Here is a 21,640-nt window from a genome sequence, read left to right as displayed (position 1 = left end):
GTCGTGAGCCAGTAGCAGTGTGAATTGGGCTGTTGTGAGTCGAGCGGCATCCATGGCTTGGCGGATGAACCAGCGGAGACCTGAGAGAATTTGCAGCCAAGGTGGAAGAAAAGAAAACAATACATACAACAGGTTGCAAAGTTATGTTATAAATGATTTCAGGGAGGTTTAGCTAGAGGAGATCTCTTATTTTAAGCAGACACTAAGAACTGTAACTCCTAGCATGCAAGAGTCCAGATGAAATAGAGAGAGAGACAGAAAGACAGACAGACAGAAAGAGAGAGAGAGGGGGAGGGAGGGAGGAACAGCTTAAGCACTAACTTGTAACATATAATTGATTCTTTGGCAAAAGGGCATCAAGTTAGTAAAGCCAATAATAAGAAGTGTTAGTTGACTTTGCTGGCTTTGAGATACATTCTCATGTTTTGGACAGAAGGACAATGATTCTATCAATATCCATCACCAAGTTCCTGAACAAGGACAGTTTGGGTGGTGAAAAGAAATTTCCAGATTTTGCTCCAGAATGAATGCTACTGATTTAGGAATGCTTTTTTAAGTTAGTGGTTACCAGGTCCACTTCATACTTTATCCCCACTATGATTTTTATGCTGCACTGTATCCAGAAGCTTTTTTGATGGCAGATTTTTAGAATCAAGACAGATTAAGCAAGCATGTGATTTGAAATAGAAACCAGTAATTTTGAGAAGTCAGAACATACTTCTCCCTGCGCTACAAAGAAGTCTTGATTATTACCTTCAGGATACAACAGTTTAAGTTAAAGATGACTAATCAAAATAGTACCTCTGGAAACATTACACACGCAGCACGCTTTTTGGTTTTGTTTTTTCCTTCTAGAAACTGGCTATGTCTATCAAACAGAAAGTAATTAATTTGTCTAAGCAACAATGTAGTAACAATTTAGAGACTGAAGCATTCGCCTGCTTATTTCTGTACACATTAAAAATACGTATTCAAACTGTCTTTGGTGCTGCTGTGATAGATCATGAAATTCTATTTCTCATCATGCAAAGTTTTCCGTGCAAGCATCCTCTAGCCCTATTTGTGTTATTTTCCAACGGTAAAAAGCAAAGCACACAAGAAGAGACGAGAATACTTCAGGATCATTCTCTAAACCACTGAACTGTCTGAATTTAAATATAAATTTATCTTTTCTTAAATGCTCAGCATTAGCAGTCAATCATAATCATATCAGAACTGGAAAGTCTTGTACAGACAGTATTTCATAAGAAGTCCTCACAAACAAAAACGTTTATTATACAAACACAGAGTCAAGGCAGAAATAGTTATTAGCTAGGAAACTGCTGTATCACAACCCAGGAATGTGCAATACCTCTGCTGTATAAACAGAAAAAAATTACACTTTCATATTAAGGTTTACCGTTGCCGCTTCTAAAGAAATAACGTAAGTAATCCAACTTAAAACATTTCAAAGTTGTGGAATATAAACTGAGTTGCAGACAAATAAAACTGCAAAAGAAAAAGAAATTCTGTGTGTGGAGGGGGGTGGGGATATCACACTGGTTATGTAAAACCAAATGAGTATGAGAAGAGAGATGAAACTTGTTCCCCTACAAACTATTCATACTTACTCCTTCATTTCTTTGGATGGGGAGTTACATGCAGGTAAGAATGCTGATGTGTTACTTAATTTATCCAAGGTACAGGCTGTTCCTATGGCTCGTACTACTAGTCCAGACTCTCCCTCCAAATCAAAACACTGCAAATAACCAACAACAGCATTTCCTCTCATTTCAAGTACCTTCAAGCCAATCTTCCTTTGCAGTTCACCTACAAAACAGAAGGTAAAGAAGTCATAATTGTAGTAAACTACTTTCACTGTATCATTTTATGGGCTTTCTCTTCTCTGTTTTTGGAATTACAGAGTCAATAAAACTGCTAATAGATCCAATTTTACATAATTACGTCAAGTAGTTGGTCACAGCCTCTGCTTTCCATTACATTATGTGATGTTGCATTTGTTACACAGGTTTTTGTTCTCAAACCTATTCTAATTGCAACAACAATGTATTTTTTTCAGGAATGTTCTTTCTGCTTTTTAGTTTCATTAGTTTTCTCCTTTTTCCACTATTTAAAGGGAGAGAAAGGGATGGCCAAGATGTCTGCTGGAACACACCGTAATTTCTAAATACTCCTTCATATAGTTCAGACCAATGAAACATCTTTGAAACCAGTGTGGAAAGGCATTTATTATTTTTTCATTTAAAAGCCTCTTAAGATTTAAGCATATTTCAACCTAAACCCAAGCTTTTAATTCTTTTTTCATTCATGTTGCTTAATACGGTAATCTCATACATGAGCAAAATATGACACCCAACATACACCTACTATTTTTCCACTTCTCTATTAACTGCACACAAGAGACTGCAAAACTGTAAGTGTAAGAAAGACAATGGCCTGCCACAGATGCTTACTCAGCAGAATTTTTTTTTTTTTTTTTTTTTTTTAAATTAGAAGTTCATTGATCTGTGCAGCTAGATACCCTTGATATATTAGGTGCAATATATCATTTCTTTTTGGATGAAAATGAAGGATTTCCAAAAATCCGCTTTAGCAAACTCAGAAAAAGCTTCATTACCACAGACGGTAGCCTAACAGTCCCGATGTCAGTGATGTTAAGATATCAAGTGGAATCAAATGACCATTACTGCATTCTAAAAGCTTACTTTTATCCTTACCAGAACATGGGTCCTATTGCAAGATACTTAACTACAGGCTGAAATTTTGCATGTGCTGGTTTTGAAAAATGTCTAAGGTGGTACAATATGAAAGTTTCTAGTTGAGTGAAAGGAGCTGAAAATTGCTACATATTTCATTTAAGCCAAAGTCATAACCAACTTCTTTCTAAAGATACAATACATAATATGACAAAGAGCCTGCGAACACGTGTAAGTCATATCTCAGCACAGAAGCTATGGAACAACGCTCCTTCTCAGAATCCACAGCAATGGAAGACTGGCTCCCCACTTCCCCCGTCATTCTCAGAAAGTTGCAGATTTCTTCAGAAGTAGCCATCAGTAACAATGATTGCAATGTGAAGCATTACACTGTATGCAACAGTACTATGAGCTGTTTTTGGGGGGTTTAAATCACTACCATTATTAACAAAAACCATTATTAATAAAAAATAAAACCATTATTAATAAAAAAAACTAGCAGAACATTTTCCACGTGTGCTATTTTATTCATTTTCACCATTTACACAAGACATGCAAGATATGCAAATGTTAATCCTATAAACTAACATATCAGAGGAGCTGTATCAGCAACTCACTAAAAGCTAACTCATATCATTTATGACCAGTTTCCACATTTTTCCCCAAAACGTGCTGTCTTCCTCCCAGCGAAGATACCTAACACCAAGTAACATCTCCATGCTCTCTTCTGTTACCTCACTTACTAAAGATGTCCATACATGTCCAAAGCCCAACTTACTACTTCTTTCAGTATCTTCCCTAAAGCATAACATCTACAAGAAACCTGACAACACCAAGAGCCCATTAGTGAGCTGAAAACACTGCCTATCATTCCAACGGCTATCATTTTATCATTTCCTTGTATTCCTTATACCATCAATATTGTCTGCCTCTATAAACTGGTTGTTTCTAGCCTTAGTCTGTAAGTCGTCTAGTGCAGGGGCCTTTTGTTCTGCTCTACGGGCACCTGAAACATTGGGATCTTCATTAGCAACTGGTGTTTATAAACATTACAGCAATACAAAGAAATTTGTGAAGATTTTTGATACCAACTGGAATCCTAATAACTGGTCTCTTCAGGAATTACAGATCTGCCCTACAGAATCAATACAAGCATACAGATGTATGCTTGAGAAACAATGAATCAATCTTGATTCTGAAGAGATGGGATGAAGTAGATTTATTACATTGAATCTGAGCGGGTGCTTGCATGTTTGGTCACATATTCAAAGCAGTGCAAAGGATGGTGGAGTTGTTTATGTTCTTAGCTATTAGGAGCAAAATTCTAGTAATACTCCTCAGATGGGTTAAAAAGAACATCTTTAGGAGAGCTTCACAGGTTTCCTTGACCTTGCTAAAAACAACCAACAGATTAAGCAAGCAGCAGCATGGCCTCACCAAGGCAAAAAAAAAAAAAAAAAAAAAATCAGCAATACTGACCATCAGTTAGGACAAAGAATCTTCCAAAATAGCATAGAACGTGAACTGAAAAAATACACATAGTTAATATCAAAATTCATATACAATCTCATCATAAATAACTTATTTAAAAGGTAGATATTTTAAATTAGCAGCAATCACAACTATAGCCTACATGTTTAATACCTGACATTAGTGAAATGAGTCTTTGTCTAGCCTCATTTGATGCCCGTGGTGTACGAATTCGGTCTATCCACTGGTATTCTGGGTCTTCATTAACTACAAGTTCTTCCACAAATCCATGGATTATTACTGCTCTGTAACACTTGGGAATAGATGTAGCTGTTAAAAAAAAAAAAAAAAAAAGTAGTAAAGTGTAATTCAAAGAGACAAGAAGTCAAAGAAAATTTTTAAATTACACCTAAGAACTGCTGTGAATGATTCCAGAAAGTAATCCATACAGTTTTATTTCTGTCAGAATCCAGACATACCCAAGCAGTTTTGTTCTGGGAGACCATGGAACACCAATAAGATAACTGTCCAGTGTATCACTTACAACTCTGTTTCAACATGTACCATTATGAAATCTTTTCACTTGTGCCTTTTGAACAGAATACACATACAAAGTAAATTAATGTGCATACACATCATGCACTGAAATGCAACTCCAGAAAGCCAAGAAAAAGAAATCAATTATCTACATTTTTTGAGATACAAAGAGTAGAAATTAAATTAAAAAAAAAAAAAAAGACTAAACACATTTGCCATAGGCTTCAATGTAACCTGCCCTGGGCCTATGCAGTGGGCTGGCAAGAGCAGAGAAACTGACAGAACAGGAAAGGAAGAAAAGAAAAAAACAAAAGCTTCCCGTTCAAATAAACTTTTTTCCTCTACTTACTGCAAAAAAATTTGACTCCACAGGATGACTGCCTAAATCTGTTCAAATCATTGAAGAGATCTACTTTCACCACCACATTGATCTCCCCACGTATACCTATAAATAAACAAAAAATGAGAAGCTGTACCAGAAATCAATACAAAACTAATTCTGTTAATCATTCCCTATTATTTGTAACTAATGCACTTTCTATTATCAATGAATTATTTTTTCTCCACAAAACGTATATTCCTGCTAGAACAGCCTGGTTCAATTTGCAGTTCATGTATCAATTCTAATCCAGGCCACAGGAGCAAGACGACACTTCCTTGCTTCTTAGGTCTAATTCAGAGACACCCTCTCACAAGAGGAAATGAGAGGAAACTTGTAGTTCTGCCAACAGCCTCCAAGGCAAGAGCAGCCTTTGAGGCTGAAGCCCTGCATGCAATGTTCCTCAAATACCTGCTGGCCCAAACAGGATTTTAGGAGGAATGATGGGATTGGGAAAAGTGAAGCCATCAGACACCTGCTATAGTAGTGGCCCCTGCTCCTGTGAGCAAGTATTGCTTCTGCTCTCTTGCCCTGCATCATCATTACAGCAAGGGCATAAAACTGGTATCTAAGGACTCACACACTGTCTGAAGATATCCTAAGCACAAAAGGGCTGAGGTACTAACTGACATTATATGTACCTTGAACTGGAGTCCTGTCCACATAAAAAAGCTTTAACCAACATGAAAATGTTTTCACATTTTTCTCCCTCAAATGGTTTTGAGATCACAGTAAAGCTGCTCGTGAACAAATTTACAGTTCTTTTGAGTACCACAGAACAGGCACAGTAAATGTTTATACAATACTTTGTCCATGAGAAGAAACACAAAGTAAGGTACCACAGACTTTTTAGATAAAGCTTAATTTTTTGACCATAATTAAATCTTGTTAGTAAAGAAGTATTTCTTCAAAATACAGCCAGGCCTTTTTGATTTTATTATGTTTTTATCCTGAGCTTTTTCTCCTTTTTCCCCCCTCCCAGTAACAAAAACCATTTCATATCACATTATTATAGATCCTGACATATTGAGGACTAAGCTTCTTGATGAGTCTGATCTCTAGTGACTTCAGAAGCCTTTACCACCTAAACATCTGATACTCAATAGCAAAAGAGCAAACAAAAGTATTTGCTTTGTAGATTGTCTCTGATGTTATTGCAATAAAGTCACCTAGATCTATCTTCCAAAATGTCAGTAGAAGAAGCATTCATTTACTATAACAGGAACTACATAAGGTTCATGTATTTTCACAAACAACCATGGTAAAGCGCAAAAAAGCCTTTTTCTTTTTCAAAATAAAAATTTATAGGCATTGTGCAGATTTTTCTAATGAAGTGTCAGTTACTGTCTGGCAAGAACCAAGGTAATTAGAATCTACTGATATGAACATGGAAATACAAGAATTCTTATTTTATTTAAACAGAAGTTGTGAAATGCTAGCATACCTAGAAGAATACACAGAAATTTAATTTCTCTCTTATATACAAGTTGTACATATTCTAAGACAATACAGTGTTCATCTAGATTAAAAGAAAATGTACGATATGAAACAAAGTATATGGTAGGAAAATATGGATAGAATAAAAGATAAAAAAATACATGCAGCACTTCTCAAAAAGTTGTCAATGTAACTGTTGCAACATATTTGAAATATTTTTATATTTATGATGATCATACAGTAAACATCATTAATGCTTTCCCACCAATAATTTCTATTTAGCTTTTAATATAGTTAAATCATTGAGTTCACATTGGATAATAAACTGAGGTGTTACATGCAGCCAAACAGATGTTCTGTAATAAGGTACTGAAGAGGCTAACTTGCTATGAACTGACCTTGACCTTCTGGGATGAAAGCTCAGTTTCATTAAAATCAGAACTATCACTAACTTCACCTTCTCATATCTTCAAGATATTTCGAAGAATTCTATCTAGGACTGTGAATATTTTCTTAATGGAAAAGGAGTGTCATGCTGTACTTTATACTGAAGATTTGTCACATGCTATCCCTCCATCTCAAGTGAAGCTTGTCTAGCGTACCAGAAGGGCTCACCCCAAGTGACTTCAGCAAGAGTATATTCTTTAAGTAAACGTATGGTAACCGAAATTTTTCTTTTTAAACCTAAACTTTGCAGTAATTATTTAAAATACTACATGAAGAGTTTTTCCATTTGTGACAAGTTCTGTTGAAAAGCATTCTGCAAAGAATAATTCTAAACTACTGAATTCTCATGCCTAAAATTTCTGGCATCGTTCCTATACAATTGCTATTAAAACAGAAAAGGAAAAGTATCCTAAAAGTATAACTTGTCACTGATTTTTAAATTGCACTCTAATTTACTAAAGACCTAATAAGGAAAAAAGCACCAAATAGGTAGCATTCTACCTACCAAGGTTATACTATTACAAAGTTCTGAAGACAGTTTAAAGAAATGAACATTTTAAGAAGTAGATTATATCTCAAACAACATTGTTTTACTTCTAAATTAGCAAGCCTTACCATGGATGGTATCATAAATGGGAAACCATCCTGATATAACTGTGGCTGCTTCACTATAGAGCAAAGGATCAATATCTATGTACACTTTGCCAATGGCATCATTAGCACTGTACGTATCATGATCAAGAACTGTGATTTGGAGAGGTTCATCTTGTAGTTCTTCATCATCTACCTAGAAACAAATGTTGACATAGAATTTGAATATAAAAAAGAAAAAGCAAGGAAACACCGCTGAAAAACAAATGCAAGAAGATACGAGTTAGTTATCTACAGTAACATGACACAGATAAATCTGTAATTTTTATCTCCTGTATCTAACCAATGCATTCACTGATTTTGATTTTACCCTTCACAGAGTGATGAGAGCCTGGAACCAGAAGTTATCACTGGGAGAAAAACAGAAAAGCAAAATTATAGCGATCGCACATTTTAAAATTCCATGTGATTTTTCTTTTAGGCACACTCTCTACATTGTCTATCCATCCCAAAGACATTTAATACAACCCATCACAAAAAAAAAAAAAAAAAAAAAAAAACCACCCAGTAATTTCATACATGCACTTTCCTAAATAAATACAATTATCCATCTTCAGATACTTCAGCTGTATTTTCAGAAGAATATACAACTTTTTGTGCTGAAATTTGCAAACGAAGAATCAGGTTTGCCAAACGTAATGGGATAACTCATGTAAGTGTTTGCAGAATTTTAACATGTAGTCTTGCAAACTGATCAAACTAAACACACACGCACACACTTACGATGTCTTAAGCAGTTACTGTTTTTCCACTCTTTGAAATGTGGAATTCTGATTTTTTTTTCAATGTTGCTTTTTGGCCCTTTTCTTTCCCAAATCCATTTTTCCATGCAAAAAGATACTCCTTCTGTATGAACAGAGTTAATCCTCCACACAGATCAGCTAATTCTTCCCCCCTCCCAAAAAGCAGCAGCCAGGAATTGAAAGATAAAAATGAAAAGTAAGTAAACTTTCATATCACAGTACTATTTTCTTAATCAGGCATTCCATGTTGATTAACAATCTGCCTCACTTTACTATTTTATATGTTGTCTAAAATACTTATAACATTACCAGCTATTGTTACTCACTACATGTACACATACTACAAACATGCTTACATTGTCATATTACCTTACACCACTATGCAAAATAAGCAAGTACTACACATTCAAATTTTTTAAAAATTCACTCCGAATACCATTGCACAGTCCTTTTTTTCCCCCTCTCTTTTTGACACTAATGTAATAACAAAAAAAGAAAATCAATATACAAATACTTGTGCAGGGCAGAATGTCAAAGGGTGCTATGATACTGCTATATTCAGTTCATTGAAATCAACCAATCAGCTTCTGGAAAGGAACAATTACAGGAAAATGCCAAGCACCATCATTATTATGCAAGCAAAAGTGAAAAGAAGGTGTTGATAAATGCTGTCCTAAATATTTTGTAATTTTTTAAACAAAATTTTCCTGTTTTCCTTCATTAAATACATTACTGCTTAAACTAAATATGCCAACCATATTCAAAATACCAATTAATTTTCCTTACTCAAAATTACTCCTTTAAAAAAGCAAACATACCCATCCGGATATCAGAGGGCCTAATTGATAATGGCTTTTTCCCATTTTTACTTCTATCTTTTCTAGTATTACCCAGTATTCTATCTGAGTTGGCTCCAATCCGGCAATCTATACAGACAGTCCTAAAAAAGCCAATGAGACACCTTTAGCAATCAAAGTCTAACTTTAGGCAAGTTTCCTGAAAAGGTTTCATGTGTATGTGAACAAAAACAGCCTCACTTCTCAAAACTCACATTTGCTCCCTGAAACAAAGTTAATTCACTAACAGCTTCTAAACCAGAGTGCCCATATAGATACAGGTGATCACTTAAAGAACACTTACTTCAAATTTAAACCATTCAGAATTCCACTGAGGATTGAGTGATTTGGGATACACATCTGTCTTAAATGTGGTATTTCCAAATTTCACCTAAAAATATGAACATTCAATTATAAATAAAACATTAATAAATAAATTTAGAAAACCAAGTTACCCATGCTAAATCTGTACGTGCAGATAATTCAAGTATGAATTTCAATAATGTCAAGGAATCCTTTTCTTCTCAGTGAGAGTGGCTTTCTGAATCAATTCACACATATCCATAGGTAACTTCCTATACACCATCAGAACTTCTAAAAAAAATTTCTCTCTACAACTACTTAAAAAAATTTTTTTTTTTTTACTTTATAGTTAAAACTACTGCTTTTTTTGGCTACTGACAGTCCCTTGGTATGCTCTCTTTGCAGTTGCTTGCTTTTGTTTTAGAAATATTCTAAGCAAAAGAATCTAGGATTTCTAAATTGGCTTTACTGACAAGTTATAAAACAAATTCAAAACTAAAATGGTAACATTACTAAATAGATTTCTTAAAATATACTGTGTCCACAAATGCACGCTACACAATAACTGAAACCATTTCCACGAGCTGCAGTCTTGATACACTGGACGCACATCACTAAATTTACAGCAGCAAGGGAAAGCACCTTTTTAATTTCTATCCCCTTTTTATCATATAGAAAATTCCAAAAAGCAGATATACAAAAAAGCTAGAAGGAATATATATGTATGTTTTAATAAAGAGACCACACACACTGAAAATTAAATATTCTACATACTTCTACTGCAGATTCAACTTCAAAATATTCTATTTCAGGAATTTGGTCTCCATAGGAGTCTATTTCAAGATCACTACAATTGTTTAAAAAAAAAAAAAGAAAAAGAAAAAAAAGGTGAAACACAACTTCTGGGATGTTCCATATTCCAAGGAACCATGCTGCATAAATGCAAGAGCGTTTATTTCACTGTAGCTTTCATTCCAAACCACTTTTACACACCGGTAGCTCTGTGAATCTTATCTCTCAAAATAATTAGTACTTCAGCTCACACCAAGATGAAGAAATACCTGAAGGTAGGCTGTTTGAGATCATTTGAGATTCCTAAGAAAATAACGAGTAGGCTCATTTTAAAGAAATGCTGCATTGATGATTTCTACTCCTAAAATCAAAGACAGTTGGGGATTTTGAAGACAGTTTTCTTTACATATCTAAATGGATTTTGGAGATTAAATTTAGGCTTAGCTTTTGAAAACTATCTAGCATTTTTTTCACATTTTTATTTGAAAAGGTATAAAATTAATATTTCAGACGTTTTAGTAATACGATGATTATTTTGCATAGGCACAAAGCCAAAATGTAGAAATTCTGTAGGTGCTTATGGACATCTAGTTAATTCAAAAAGCATAAGTGTTGAAAAACTGGGTCATAAATTCACACTGAGCGCAACCAGCCCAACAAAAAAACCCTGAGGCCTTCGATATGATTCAATGAGCAGTAATCCTTTTGGAAAAGAAAGTATTTTCAAAGTAATCTTTAAAGTTAAAAGCCAGGGTGGTATAAAAACACAGGATTTCGGAAAAAATCAGCTAGCTATCGAAAAGCGCACGCAGCCTCTATGTGGATAAAGAAAGCTAACAACACAGCTACTTAGAATTTGTATTCACTATACAAAGCAGCATAATAAAGGGATACTGATGCTAGTTTCAACTGAGCTACCTCACATATCAGCAGCAGCCAACACACAGTAGCTCAGAGCTCTACCTAGACTAATTTTGCATATTATCTGGCAGAGTAAATTAGTTCCCTTGGAGCCCTACGCAGCTACAACTAAACTTCTCCAGCAGTCTAGCCAGTCCATTAAAGACAGTACAGGTAATCATGCACTACACTGCAGTCTGCTGTTCAAATTTAGAAGCACAATTGCAGAGGATAATTTGCTCCAAATCACACATTTTCTGCTGGCAAAATCCAAATTATGCATAATCTGAGCCAAGCAAGAGCTCTGAATTCTTTCCTCCTTTTCTTCTTTAATTCTAGATTTATATTAAAATATCTAATGTAGAAATTAAAGGTTAGTAAACAATAAGTACGTTAACATTGCAAAATATTTTCACTGAAAAAAAATTAAAAGCAGAAGTAAAGTTTTTCAGTAACCATATACATATGAATAAAACCACACTTTCAAGATCAGTTTATTTTGACATAAATCTCACCTGCTGCCTCACCTACTCCCCACGTGGAAAGGGTGGTCCCCACCCTCTGAATATTTTTTGCGAGTAGTGGTCCTAAAAGCAAGGCCCCATCTATGTATTTCTTCTGCCTTATTTGTGCCAAAACATTCATGAAGCTGCACAGTAAACCAGATAAGCAAATTGATCCTGGTGAAAAATAACTTTTTTTTTTTTTTTTTTTTTGCTAAATTAGTGCTTAACCAGATGAATTTCCTCATCCCTTTTGCTACACAGCTACTCACACTCCAGGGTTGTCATAGAGGGTGCAGGGTTGGAAACAAGTGGCCAAAAGGAGAGGAGAGACCTTTCTCCTCGATACAGCATAAAAAACAAGCCAAATGAAACTCATCAGAGAACAGTATTTTCTATTCCTGCTTTTCCTGTCTCCTACTAGCACACAGCAGAGTTGCTCTAGGCTGCCTTTTAATCAAATTTAAAATCACAAGAGAAGTTGTTTATAAATTAAACCTACTGAAACATTTGAAACCAAACACTGTAATACAAAGTTAAATCATTTTCACTTAATTAATACAATAGAATAACTATGTACTATTTCAGCTCCATTAAAGAGCATGTCAAAATGTATTTTTTCTTTATTACTTATTTATCGTCCCACTAAGTAATGCACGTAGTGTCTAACATCAACCAAATTTTAAGCAACAAACTAAATTAGGACTTACAAGCCCAAAATCTATTCTGAGATCAATATTAATAGACTTTTCAAATTACACAGTTGTAGAAAGACATTATATTTTCCTACCTTAATTCCAGTATTATCCTAATCTCAATTACTATTTGTAGTATAGGCTTGCATTTCTATAGTATCCCATTTTTAAATCTCCTTATTCCTTCTTACAGTATGATCTCTGAATCTATGGTATTTAATTGAAATTGTTCTAAGTTATTTGCACTTCAAATATTGAACCATAAAACAGAAGGATCATGTCAATTCATTTTACAATCCCTTGCTGAGAAACTCCTTACATACTGCCTGTTAACTATATACAGATTGGTTAACATTAGATACTTCCAGTACAATAAAGTGGTTTAAACATACAATTAAGTACTTATCCTCAGTAAAAATTCTCTTTCAAATAAATTTAATAGTTTAAATAAAAATATGAATATTGGCCTTGAAAGTGAAGACTGTAGAGCCGCTCTGCACTTTATGTATTGAGAAACAAGTGACTTAAACATGTTTTTACTACTTCTCCATTCTGCTTATAACACCTCTATTGAATCCTGAAATGGATTCCATTTGGCTGGCTTATCAGCAAGAACTGTTCACTAACAATCTCCACCAGAGAGAGGCTTTAAAAAAGAGGGTATTTCTAAAATGCCATTCTGATTCTCTACACTCTTATGTTAAAAAAAAAAACAAACTGTAGAGCAGAAAAGGCTTAGAAAAAATATCAGCGGATATGGACTCAGACAGTCCCTTGCCATTTCTGCAGTCGCTTTTCAGATCAGGGCAACACCGGACATGCTAGCCCAGGTAGCACTGGCAGGGGCTAGCCTACCTCCCCCGACTAAAAAGCGATGCAACCAACGGTAGCAGTTTACCGTTAGCGCCAGGAGGCACCAAGCATGTCCCAGAAAGGCCCTGCTCAGGACAGCTCTAAGAGGCAGGTACCTGACCAGGGCAGCAGCCGTCACCGCAGCGCGGCCGGCCGGCGGGGGGCGCCTCACGCGCCGGGCACGGCCGGGCCGGGCCGGGCCGGGCCGGGCCGGGCCGCACGGCGTCGCCGGCAGGTGCGCAGCCCCCCCGTCGCCGCCCAGAGCCGGCGCGGCAGGTGCGCGGGGCCGGCGGCGCTTCGGGGTGGCGGGCGCGCCCTCCCGCGGGGCCCGGCGCCCCTCCCTCCCGCAAACCTCCACGAAGGCGTCAGTCAGGTCGCTGGCGCGATCCATCACTGGCAAATGGCGCCCTGCCACAATCTTGACCTTCAGCTTCCCCGGCATCTTCTTCCTCCTCGGCCGCCGCCTCCCGCCGGCTGCAAGGAGAAAACAACAGCGGGTGTCCCATGCAGCTGCGGGGGCGGGGTCAGCGCCGACGCGCATGCGCCGCACCGAGCAACGGTCCGCGGCCGCCCGCCCATGGCCCGCGCCGCTGCTGCAACGGCCGCGGGGCGCGCGCGGCGTGACGCAAACCGCCGGGGAGGGAACAGCCTTCGGGCGCATGCGCTACTCACCGGGTCGCGACTGCAAACGGTTCGGCCAAGCGCGCCTAGGGAGCAGCGGGGGTGGAAGCGAGCCGCCTTCCTCCCCCTCCCACCGGCCGCAGTGTCCCGCGGCGCCACACCGTCCCCGCTGCCGGTGTCGCCCCGCCCCGCATCAAAATGGCGCCGCGGGCACGGAGAACCCAGCTGGGAGTCGAACGCCGACTCCTCGATGGGTGCTGTGGCGGCGCCGAGGCGGTCCCTCGGGAAGAAAGTCAAGGTGTTTGAGCGCCGAATCATCGATTCGCGGGGCGGCCGCGGGAGCTGCCCCGGGCTTGTGCCTGCCGCCCCCCGGGGTGGGTGCCTTCGGGCTCCGCTGCTGCCTGTCTGTCGACAGCGGGGCCCCGCGGCGCCCGCGGGAGCAGGCGGCGGGGTTAACTGGCGGCCGCTGCTCCCGTGGGCAGGGCGAGGCCCGAGCTGCAGCCTAGGGCCTGAGGGCGTGCGGAGAGCTCCACGCGCGGGCGTCCCTGAGTGTCCCCCGGAGCTCCCTGCCAAGGATTTCGACCAAACAAAAACCGGGCGGGAACCGGGTTGGTTGGTTGTTTAATAGGAAAATGAGTATCTAAAGTACTCTGAGGGATTAAGGAAATATTAAATAGAATCTAGTTATCAGAAACAGGATTTTTGTAGGGTTCTTGTTACTGGGTTTCACCTGCTTTTCATTCCTGAAAAGCTCCTTATTTAGGAAATAGTGCTAGCTGGAAATAAGAAGTTTGGGGAAAACAAAAGGGACAGGGTTGGAGGGCAGTTGTGTGAGGTGTGTGTGTATGTGTATTGGTGGAAGTTTCTGGGGTTTTGAAACAAGCTTGTATTAGCATCTGCGGGTTGTGGGTCATATCTCGAGTGGAGGAGTACAAGAAACCCTGAGTATTTTGATTATGTGGTCTGCAGATATTGAGCCAATTACTACATCTGGTTGTATGATTTTCTTTTAATCTTACAAAAAGACTAAATAATGTTATGGGTTTGGCCATGACATAAATATGAACCATATGGACAGAGTGTGATAGTCTGTGGCATAGCAAATGAATGTATAGAGGATCTTAGGCTACCTGTCCTCAGACAAACTGCATTCAGCTTCATTAGTCTAGCATTTCTCTTCACTAACTTGCTTTGAAGTTATCTTAGTAACAATTTATATCATTGGTAATATTCATCATACCGAGCAAATTATAAACAAGCTAGAGGCATAGTTCTTCCTCATCTATCCTGGAGTGATGGAATGAGGCTATTTCTAAGGCAGGGTAGCAATAAAGAGTAAGGATACAGGGACGGAATCAAAACCAGGGAACATATTGCTAATGTAGAAATTACTAATTCCTATGTTAGCATTTTAGTTTGGACCATAAACATGTTTTTGAATGGAATATGCTGCTCTCATCTACTTAATTTTTGGTTCATGTCATAGAGCGGTCTCAGAGCACATGGACTGGATATTCCTTTTGGGTAAGATTGAACTGAAAAATGTGCTCCAACAACACACCTAATACATTCCAGCTGCTCAAGGGCATTCAGTCCATGGCACTAAACTAAGCTAGTCTGAAATGAAATCCCCTGAAATGTATGCCAATTATGTGGATCCTGGATTCTCAGCTCCATTTCACCCTAAAGATCTGCCATCAGTCTACTACATTACTTGCCAACATAGCCAATTGTGTCTTAACTTTCTTATTAGAATAGAAAGTTACCCGCAGAAGGTTGTGATGACAAGAGAACATTCTCTGTTGCATTGTTTGGCCTTTGTTATGTGATGCTACACTACTTTATGCCCCAAGATGTAGGGAGTGTAACATCAGTTCTTGACTATATACAAGAAGGAAGAAAAAACAAACTTTGTCATATGTTCCTTATGCGGCAGAACATCCACTTTGCTTCTCTTGCTAATTAAATTATAATGCAACAAATCTGAGGAAACTGTGCAGTTATTGTGATCTTGCTATATGTCTTGTGATATGTAGCATATTTTTTGTTTCAGCTTATGAAGAGATGTGAACACATGAAAATTTTGGCTTTAATTTGAAAGAAAGCAAGTTTTCAGTGCTTTGAGGTGGAAAAAATTGGAAGCATCTTGTACGTTATAAACATGTAAGGATACACACGTACAACTATGTGTTAAGATGTACAATATTCCCCACTGCTGTCTACACTTTTGGGAAGTTATGCACCAAGGAGTGGTTTCTGGGCCATCACTCAAGAGGTGCAAGTGGTTCGTGTCCACATTGCTTACTCTCACCATTCATCTGTTTCCAATGTTCATGCTTGGTACCATCTCAGGCTTGTTGCTGATGCCACTTTGTTTTCCAGAATGGGGCTATGCAGGCTGCTACTCATTGCTTGAGCTGGGAGTGGAGGGAAAAACTTCTGTTGCAGAACCTGAATGAAACTCCCGCTAACAGCTTGTTTAACCATCACAGATTTGTGGCATCGTATTAGGATATAAACCTTTTTTTGCTATCCACACCATACCAGTCGTAAAGAGGTCTGCAGCTCAGGGAACTATTCAGGGACCACATGTAATATGTCTGTCAGATAAAATTACACCATATACCTGCATGACTAGCACTGGATCCAGCAGCTTTAAAGGGAGAGTGTTGTCTTCAGTGCTCTTTGCCAGGAGACCTACTATTCACTACCGAGTATCTGTCTAGCCTGTTCTGGGCAGCAGTGTTGCTTTTGGAAGCCTCCCTGTACCTACCAGTGAAGAAGAGACAAGTCTGTAGTGGGCATGATTGTGGTGCAGATTGTTTACCCACGAGTGGCCTACATCACAGACTTCATGGAGTGGCAGGTCTTTGCTGTGGATGTATTCCCAACTGTGGCCACTGACAGGATTAGCATCTTCCCAGGGCCCCCCTGATCACAGAAATTCATAGCAGACCACTACAGAGGAATTACAAGTGGAAACGTGTTTGTGAGGCCAGGGTCTTCCTAAACCCTTCTCTAGTCAGGCACAGATTCCTTGAGCCAGACCAAGATTTTTATGTTGGATTGCAGCCAAGGATGGAGAGGTGGATGTGTCTTTTGTGTGCCTTTCTCTGTCACATCAGATGCTGCTTATGCAGTCTTACCAGCAGTAAGAGAAAACTCATACGCGGTCATATAGAGAAAACTTGGTACAATGTATACACTTCAGCTGGGTACCACATGTCAGCATAGTCCATGTGTGGAATACATATTCAACTGGCTGGCTGATGGTAAATGCTGAGTAACGAACTGTCTCCAGTATGCCCACGTCCCTTTACCTCTCTGAAAATGCTAGAGAGCCATTCCATTTAGAGCTGTCACAGTATTCTTGCTATAATAAAATTTAAATTGTTTCAAAATAATACAGAAGAAAAACTTTATTATATACACACTTCTAAAAAAGGCTGACTATCTGGAACAGTACGTGATACTCGCCAGTAATACATGTGGTAGTCCTCTGTGAATGTGAAATAGATTTCTGTAAATTATGCTAAAACCTTATCTGTCCAATAAATTCTATCTTGTTACTTACATTTAATTTAAATTTTTTAAAGGAATCTTAAATCTAAGTTTTTTTATGTCTTTTTAAAATTCTATCATTAGCTCTTCTGTTCTTGTTTTCTTCCCTTCAGTAGAAGAGCGACTGGGACAAGTTCTGCAACACTGAACAAAAAAATGAAGCTCTCTGTTCTCCAGGGATCAGACAGCATGACTGACTAATGGCTAGTTAATACAATGAATACCTGACTGAATATACTGCTTTGTTAAATGAGATAGCTGCAATTTGGGACAGGCCATGGACAATTCAAGTATTGTTGTGCCAGATGCTTGCTGAAAAGGAAGCATTCAAGAGAACATCAACACAGTAAACTCTTCCAGGCAGGTTTGGGTAAACCTGTATCACTTCTGATTCTTAAAGACCCTAACTCTTCATCTTCCCAGGCAATTCACTTCAATGCTTTTTGTTCACAAACTTATTTAAAAAGGTTTTTCTAATGTTTAAACTGAATCTTTTGTGCTAAAATAGAGATGTTTGTTTTGTTTTGTTTTGTTTTTCCCTTGTCTTATCCACTGAACCTGGAGAACAGATTAGAACACTTTAGAAACATGAAAAGAGCCTTACTGGATTAGACTGGTAATAACTGGTACATATGCTTTTAGGTAAGCTTTTTTTAAAAAAAACCCACAGCACAAGTTAACCACTTGTTTTGGGAAAGTTTATCTCCTTTTTATTTTCAACTTAACTGATTTCATTTGTGGACCCCTATCTCCTATAATATAACAGAGAATGAATAATTATTCCCTTTCAACATCTACTCCTGCAATAGTTTTTTATGTACTGAAGGACTTATCTTTTTTTTTTTTTTTGGCTGTTTAAAATCAGTAACTTTAATTTTTCCAATCTTTCTTCATCAATCTTTGTTGATATCTCTGAACATTCTCTTCCTTTTCTCTGAAGACTCTGAACAGGCCACAGTTTTTCTTGAAATGTAGTATCCCAAACTGGAAACAAGTGTTCCAATGAAGTTTTACCAGCATTGGATAGTGCACATGCCTCTCTCCTACTTTCTGAGATAACAAAATACAGGGACTGGTGCAATACATACTTATTTCACTAAAACTTGTGTCCAAAGATTTTTGCAAAGAAAATTTTAGCACGCACAAAGATCAGAAACATGAAAAACGCTTGTTTTTGGAGCACCAGTTTGAATCTGTTTCTTAGATTCTTGGAAGAATCAATTAGATATGATTTAATGCTCTACGAAACCTGCTTGGTATTATACCTGTCTTAGGGCTAAGGGCTTTCTTTACTGACAGGATCAGACCTGTCTTCCCATAAATTAGCAAGTCACTTAACAGATTTCATCCCAATAGTGTTCCAGTTCCTAAGGCCAGAAGGGAGTTACGGAAAGGTAGAAGGTGAAAGTTTCGTCAAAGCGTTTGAATATATATATAAACTGTGTGAGGCATCTAAAACAAGCATTAGATTTCTCTCTATTTAGGCAAATGATGTTTAATGTAATGAATATGCTTAAAATTAAAGCTTTAGTATATACTTTCTCAGTAATATGCGCACCAGAATTCCAGAGGAAATGCCACGAAGACATGTATTTTCATCATAAGGGCAAAAACTATGCAAGAAACTGACTTGGTGCTTTAGCATTTTGTCTCCTGCTAAATTTTCCCCTTCTGCTTAAAAGTGATGTTTCAGTGGGTCATGACAATAGAAGTCCATGTTTCAGAAAGATAACAAGTGTGACATGCTTAAACAGCAGTATTATCTTATTTGACCAGATATTGTCATGTATCCAAATGCATTGTAACCCAACTTCTGCAATGAAGAATGCTGCTAATTATAATATAAAAGACAACTTGTGTAGAACGATGAGTGTCATAAAAATAGGATGGTTACACATGGGGAAGCTGAGAGCTTTTTACCATCTAAATGTAAAGAGACATGGATCCTTTCTTTCCCAAGTGTTGTAAGTATTACAGGGTTTTGTTTTGTGTTATGTTTTCTGCTTAACTGCTAGCTAAGTATATGCTTTGATTTCCAACAAAGAGAGATTTTCTTTGTGACAGATTTGCATCTTGAACCCTTAGTCTAGAAACTGATACTCTAAAGAACAGGTCTTCTCCCTAAATCTAGGCTGCTGACCCTTCCCTTTAGGGTATGTTTCAATATTAGTTTACTAGCCTTCTTTAAGATACAGATTTGAAGGTTGTAGCATAAGCTTCCCTCAGGTTACAATGTGATTTGAAACGTGGTGGGCTGTCTCTCAACTGTTGGTAAGAGTGCTTTTGGATAATATCACATTAAGCTGATTCGAATTAAAATGAATGAAAGCTTACTGAAACACACCGAAGAGACTTTCATCAGGAGTCTAAAAATACTTAAAGTGTATCTGCTTTTGCTTATTAGCATTCACAGAAGATACTGGTTCCATTTCTACTTCAGTTATTGTGCTAAGCAGTCCCCATAACAGCAGTCTTTGCCAGCTATTATCAACATGAAAAACCTTACAGTGGCAGTTCTTGGTTTCTGGAAAAATCCCTGCATTTCTCTGTAAAACTGGGTGTTTCCAAAAAAAATCTGTCTGAAATCTATGGGCCAGCAATCCAAAAATATATTTTAATAATGCTCACAGGGATCCTGTGATATCAGCTGATACCTCTCTCTCTCTCTCTTTCTCTCTCTCATATATGTGTGTGTGTGTATATATACATATACACACATATACACACATATATATATAAAGGAACTCAGCTGTCCCAGAAGAAAAACCTTACATCCGCTCTGCCTGTATATATGCTGTGCTTTGGGCCCACTTCAAGGATTTAGACAGGGGCAAAATCATGATCACTACTATTCAGTATTTTTTCTTTATGTATTTGATATGGCATTGGAACCCCTAATCCCTCTCATTAGATCAGAAGACATGAAGTGAAATCCTCTCTCAATAAAATCAGTAGGGTGAAACCCCATCTTACTGAGATGAATAACTAGCTTTGCTATGAATTCCTGGGGGAACAAGATTTCATTGCTGAGGTTTCCGAGCTACACTGGAGATGTTCACTCTAACTACCCTGTTTAAACAAAAGATGAAGAGCACTTTTAATATCTGTTATTATCTACATGAACAAATTCCTGATACCATAAGGCTCTTCCATATAGCAGGCAATGATATAGAAAGGATGGAAGTCTAAGTGAGACAAATTAAAACAGGAAATACGTGTGCATGACTTGCAGAAAGGTGAGTTATCTTTGAAGATATCAAAGATACGTATTTTGAATTGCTCATAATCTTATGTCATTGGGAGCACTTAAAATCTGTAGCTCCATCACTAAGACTGTTTTTTGCTGATGTATGGATAAGAGTAAAAGAAAAGATCCACAGCCTTGATAAGACAAGCACTACATAAAGGAGAAAAGTGACTGTGGGCAGCTTCCAGTCCTCCATTATTGTCATCTCACTGCCAGGGCAGGTCCATACCGAGAGCAAGCCTGGAGACAGCTCCAGAAGGCAGCCTTGAACACAGTCAATAAACAGTGCCTAGTAGTTGAGCCAAAAGGTTCACTTGGACTCTCAGCTACTTGGGAACAATGTCATGGGCACAGTTTTGCTAATTTTATCCTACTTTGCCTAAAGCTACCTCTCTCAATAATGCTTTTTTAATCTTGATGTGATAATTATTAGGTAAAATTCAGATGATCATAACAAATGATTTCCCTTATGGAATTAAAGTATGTGATATATAAGTAATGGTATACACTGATGGTTTACTTATGTCCTGAATCCATTCAAAGTAGTTCCCAGGCTAATGGAACTAGGAAAATAAGTTGAGCTGACTTTGGGGATATATGATAAAATGGTCTATTCCTTTACATTATACAGGAACTGAATTTATTTGGACTTCAGAAGGAAGACAGTATCTTCAAATTAATTTTTGAAGTTGAAGATTGTCAGGAAATTTAAATAGTGTACTAGTGATACAACAGGATATTTGCACATTTATCTGGATTTGACTATAATACGTATGAGAAACTTATCCAATAAATTCCAATAATATTCTAAAATATTATTCCCATACAAGTCAACTGAATTGAATAAGCCCTTGTCTTTTGAAGAAAATCAGAAGCCAAGAATTATTCTCAAATCTTGCATTAAGAAAGAAGAATAAGCCTCATAATTTCTCAGACCAAAAATTAGATTTCTGAATTATTTAGGTACATT

The 21,640-nt window shown here is 37.8% G+C and overlaps 1 protein-coding gene across 14 annotated transcripts in view; it reads right to left on the bottom strand.

The window, feature by feature from the left end:
• The window catches only part of C2CD5 (C2 calcium dependent domain containing 5), a 72,884-nt gene extending 58,837 nt beyond the window's left edge, over window positions 1-14,047 (bottom strand). For 3 of the 14 annotated variants that reach the window (XM_064516033.1, XM_064516020.1, XM_064516026.1), the window contains exons 1-7: window positions 13,594-13,844; window positions 9,501-9,587; window positions 7,582-7,753; window positions 5,053-5,148; window positions 4,341-4,496; window positions 4,176-4,220; window positions 1,611-1,809 (exon numbers count right to left, since the gene is read on the bottom strand). In XM_064516033.1, the coding sequence (XP_064372103.1) occupies window positions 1,611-1,809; window positions 4,176-4,220; window positions 4,341-4,496; window positions 5,053-5,148; window positions 7,582-7,753; window positions 9,501-9,587; window positions 13,594-13,782 (944 nt within the window). In that variant the 5' untranslated portion in view covers window positions 13,783-13,844. Of the gene's footprint in view, window positions 1-1,610; window positions 1,810-4,175; window positions 4,221-4,340; window positions 4,497-5,052; window positions 5,149-7,581; window positions 7,754-9,500; window positions 9,588-13,593; window positions 13,847-13,913 lie in introns of those variants that run through there. The other 11 variants (XM_064516071.1, XM_064516005.1, XM_064516040.1 and 8 more) reach the window with 8 other exon arrangements.
• Between the last annotated feature and the right edge of the window lie 7,593 nt (window positions 14,048-21,640).

Source organism: Dromaius novaehollandiae, chromosome 1 (genome assembly GCF_036370855.1).
Source record: "Dromaius novaehollandiae isolate bDroNov1 chromosome 1, bDroNov1.hap1, whole genome shotgun sequence".
Classification (NCBI taxonomy): domain Eukaryota; kingdom Metazoa; phylum Chordata; class Aves; order Casuariiformes; family Dromaiidae; genus Dromaius; species Dromaius novaehollandiae.
Note: the sequence above shows the minus strand (reverse complement) of the source record. Positions and strands in the feature narration are given on the sequence as shown.